The 4,851-nt window shown below is 29.1% G+C and overlaps 1 protein-coding gene across 1 annotated transcript; it reads left to right on the forward strand.

Moving 5' to 3' along the window:
* Nucleotides 1-556: 556 nt before the first annotated feature.
* TRIADDRAFT_63918 (uncharacterized protein) lies at nt 557-3,142 on the forward strand (the record flags this gene model as incomplete). The annotated part of the gene is made up of 5 exons (XM_002111671.1): nt 557-766; nt 1,035-1,103; nt 1,183-1,239; nt 2,662-2,697; nt 3,074-3,142. The coding sequence occupies 5 exons, from the start codon at nt 557-559 to the stop codon at nt 3,140-3,142; spliced, it is 441 nt and encodes a 146-aa protein (XP_002111707.1).
* Between the last annotated feature and the right edge of the window lie 1,709 nt (nt 3,143-4,851).

Consider the following 4,851-nt stretch of genomic DNA (forward strand, 5'->3'; position numbering starts at 1 on the left):
GAAATGTATAGTGACATCAGGTCATCAAAAGCAAAAAAAGTCAGGATTCTTTTTGTTCATATAGTCGACCAAGAAAACCCTTGCAGATCACCCAAAAATAATGCTTCTGAATTTCGTATAAGCTATCTTTTCTGTTTTAATTGTTACGATATAGAAAAAGCATTGTTTGCTTTTCCTACAATATACTTAGAATAATACGAAGCGTTTATCTCCAAAGGGTTAAAGTATAAATAAGACTGTTTAGAAATTATTGTCGTAAAGGCTTATTAAATTTTCAACAACCATAACTGGTAATTTGAAAACATGTCGATTGTATTAAAGAATTCACTATTAACTGTACTACCGTAAAGTGATGAAACATATTCTATATTCAGATAATTTTTAATCGCAGATTAGCCAAATTAGAGAGTGTTAATTGTAATTTCGAAGATAATTTAAATTTATTGCCAATAGTATGTTACAATAAATTTATTTAAAAGTTGAATGTTATTAGTAATGATCGAATTTCAATATTTCTTGCTCTAGATTTAAGTTATACTAGCTTTATTTCGGAAACATGGATTTCAGAATCAGATTGCTGATAGTAGCGTGTGCCTTATTTATGATAAGTGCGAGTGTAAGCGCCGATAAAGATATCTCTGAGTTAATAGAAGAGGAAGAAAGCAATGCAAAAGAATTTGAACCAGAAGAAGATCGAGGTGATGATGTTCAATTTTTGATGGATCGAGAAACTTTTGATTCTGAGATAAAAAGTGCAGAAGATAAGGTCAGAGAAGTCTTCGATACTTTGTGTCCATAATAAAATGCATCTGCTAGTAACGTGTTGCTAAGGGTTTAAGATTATTTTGTGACGACCTTAGCTTATGATAGACTTTTTCCTTTTATTATATTGCTTATATATTCGTCGTTTTTGATTTGCAATGCATTTTAGCTATCCTTATAATCTTAATATTTATCTTTTAATAAATCCTAATACGTCTTTTGTTATTTTACATCTACACCATTAATAATATTTGTAAATGGTTTATGCGTAGAAATTGTGGGGTCGGCGTCGTCGCCGTCGACTACGACTATCTGGTATTGCACCTGAAGGGAAATCACAGGTAAGTTTTCAGTTTTAAATTTGCAAAATTACTTTGTCCTATGTTGGGATATAATCATTTTTTTATCTACTATATTAAGTTTTGGGGACGTCGTCGCCGTAGACGACCGAATCGCCCTAGTCCTGGTAAATCTATGGTAAGCTACAAAATTATTTCCAGATCTTATTAAGATTTAAATTATAATTATCATGAACCTATAGACGAAAATGTCACCTAGATGTAGAAAATAAGAAATTGTTATTTTTATATGTTCATATTGGAATACATGCGGAGTTTGTAATTCAAAGTCTCTACTGGACAATTAATAGCTAAATTGTAGCTTAGTCATCGTCTATTCTTAACTTTAACTTGAATCTGAGCTTCTCTTATCAATTAGCTATTTATTATTTTAAAAACTTTGTTCGTTATCAACCGTTAATTACACCTCAACGTTTATTTTGATAATTTACAAGCTTTACTGTTTGAACTCATTATCTTTAAATTAGCTCATCCCAAGAAAGTGTATTGTAGTATTTAAAAGATGTTATAGTAACAAAACATTCTATATCGATAATGCTTAATAACGAACTTTAGCTCATGCTTCCACATACTGAGACGTCGAAATGTATATTTGAGTGGTAAAGTAATCTAGATACTTACCACATTAAACATGTGATGTATTTGCTCTAGTAGAGGTAAATCTTGATTTAACTGATACTTAATTTTGCGTTTAATTATATAGGAATGGTAAATAATCTATGTTTTGAGAAGACAGAATCCGCCATTTTGATTCTTTTAGTTAGAAAATTTGTCTTGTTGAGTTTATGCGAAGAGTAAACACTAGGTTTTCTTCATGGAAAAATATCCTTAGTAACCGACGGTCTGCCATTACGAAGATGATTAGTATAGAGTTTTCCTAATCGTTATATTTTGCGTGTTAATTGTACTTTGGACAATAAAATATTATGTCTATCTGAAGAGGTTAAGAGAATGATTCGTTTTTATGATCACTTCGTGATTAATTAAGAAATTGTTTCAAAAATATTATTTCCGAGATAAATGAGTTTCAGTAGCAATTAAATATCATACATTAATTTACTCTAACATTAATTGTGATTTTCGATATACTTCAAAGGAAACAAAATAATAGGCTTTTGTCTATTGATAAAGTTTATGAACATATGTTGTAGAATGTTTCTAAGTTTTACCAGATCTTTCTAAGACAGTGTTGAAAAGAAATGACATGAAGGCAAATAGTAAATATCGCACTTGATGCAATATCTTTAAACTTAATTTAACATCTTCCAAAGAAAAATTTCAGTCGCCTAAAGAAATCATATCACAGAAATAACTAAAAATTTCGTCGTGTCACAACTACAATTGTGATAGGATAACTTTCTAAATATGAAAGTATAGTTAGCTCTAACTTGGTTGCTACTAAGTGCCTTCAGTCACATTGACCTAATTAAACTAACTTAGTCAGCTAAGTACTTATGAAACGCTTCACTCTAAGTAAAAACCTTTAATAAATAAGCACTTTCACTACAGTTTCATCGATTGTACATATTCCTCCTTTTAGATATTTAATTATGAAGCTCTTTATACCTTTAGCAAGGTTAGCACGTACACAAGTGATATTCAAAACATGTACAAATTATACATTCTCTATAGTAACTTTAAGTCTAATATAGATTTATATGAGATTCAATCCTATTAATTCATTTTACTCGCTATTTAGTTGGACAATTAACCACTAGCTATACTTCCTCGCAACAATGTACGAAAAAAATTAATTTAAAGATACCACTCCAAGTTCCCATTAATAATACAATTTAAAACTAATCTCTATTACTACAACAGTTTCTGAAATTAGCAATCGAATCATATTTCCAAGAACAGTTTTGCGAGCGCAATTACACTATTTTATTAATTAAGAATATTCTAGCGAACATTAATGATTTTATTTTATCTTTATGTTATCTATACTTTAGCAAGCTGTTAGTAGTGAAGTAAGTTGGCCAGCTTATTTATTCGCTTCGGATATGGGTAGACCTGATTGACAGCGTAAAAATTCTAATGCGATATAATAGTAACCTATACTAATAATCTATTCTAATAGTTACTGTAGTTTGTAGACATTAGTGGTGTAGTGTCATTTTTAGTTTTCGGGCAAGTTTAGATTTTTTGTCCTATATCTGTTACTGGTACAATATATTGTAAGAAAAATTAGTTTTTAACTCATAATCATTTTGTCACTGATTGTTGCATAAGTTGTGAATTTTACTATAATAATTTTGATGATATGATTATAATTATAGCTAGATATTCTTTATAGTAAACAGAACCTAACTTATATGATAAAGTGAAGTTTACGTACTAGAAACCTTAATTCAGTTTATTATTTCGAAAATACTTTATCACAAATATAATTTGTGCTATATCATATTTCCTTAATTTAAATAATAAGCTAAGAGTGACTTTAGACTTTCGTCATTTTATATTTAATACGACTAGTTTATGACCAATTAAGACGTAGCTTATCTGGCTCTTACTAAAACTAAACAAAGTAGAAGAAAGAAAAACATTCATTTACTTTAGATTTTTCCTTGGGGCTAGTAATTAATGATGTTTACTAAACTGTAACACGAATGAATGAAGCTCGCAATCCAATAAAACTATTGTTAAGATGTGACCTTTCAGCTCAAAAGATAATGTGGATGCAAATCAATGTATAAAATCATTAACAAAAAAATTTGTTTAGCAATCTCGGACGCCGTTGAATTATTGAAAATAATAGGAAACATAGCATGTATGTATCAAACTTTCATTGGAATATAACAATGCTTCCTGCTTTAAATATAATTACAAATGATAATGTCTTAGATTCTGTCGTCAAGCATATAAACTGTTCCCTGGAGTCATATTAATGACTTTGTTATAATAACGGAAGCTTGTTGTTAATTTTATTAGGTCATTGATGACTTTTTAATTTTGTAATTATATTTTAATCAGAGACTGTAGTTGATTATACCTGATTTTTTATGAATTATCATGCATTTAAAAGTCAATATGCAAAGCAATTTTAAATCATTGAGTATAATTGGCCTATATCAGCAACGTGTCTAAACCGAACTATAATATTTGAACAAACATATTACGGTATATAGAAGTTTATCCGACTGGTTTATAAGAATAGCTGCCGATAACGTACGATTACTGCAGTACTAATTTAATGGGACGCCTGAAGATAATAGAGTTTTCCGTCTGAAATTTATTGTCCCTTTAAGGGATGAACCTAGTTATTATAATTAATAAGGAATACGATAATTACATGTCAGTATGAAAAGACATAGTTAGAAAAAAGTTTCCTGAAGATTACTTTTCGATTTTGAAATGTACTGCATATAAAACCATGCAAATATCAGACAGTCAAAAACTATTAGCTGCGTTTCTAGTAATCATATTATAAAAATAGATTGCAAATTAGAGATGAAGAAGGCATATAAAATCAGTGTTTTAATAGCATAAAGTTTTAAGAATCTTTGAATTTATTCAAATTGCGGTTAAATGATAATAACAACAAAAGAAGATTTGTTTTATTATCCCTTCATTGTCCCCTTAAGGATTCAAGTTTTATAGCTATAGAAGACCGAAACTTTTTCTTGACTTGTTAATAATAACAAATTGTAATATCGGGATACTAAGGCTCGCTTATTTATTACACTAATGTACTTTTAGTGCTAACCATGATTACTAACATTATTTTGTT

This window comes from Trichoplax adhaerens, genomic scaffold, assembly GCF_000150275.1.
Source record: "Trichoplax adhaerens TRIADscaffold_4 genomic scaffold, whole genome shotgun sequence".
Lineage (NCBI taxonomy): Eukaryota > Metazoa > Placozoa > Uniplacotomia > Trichoplacea > Trichoplacidae > Trichoplax > Trichoplax adhaerens.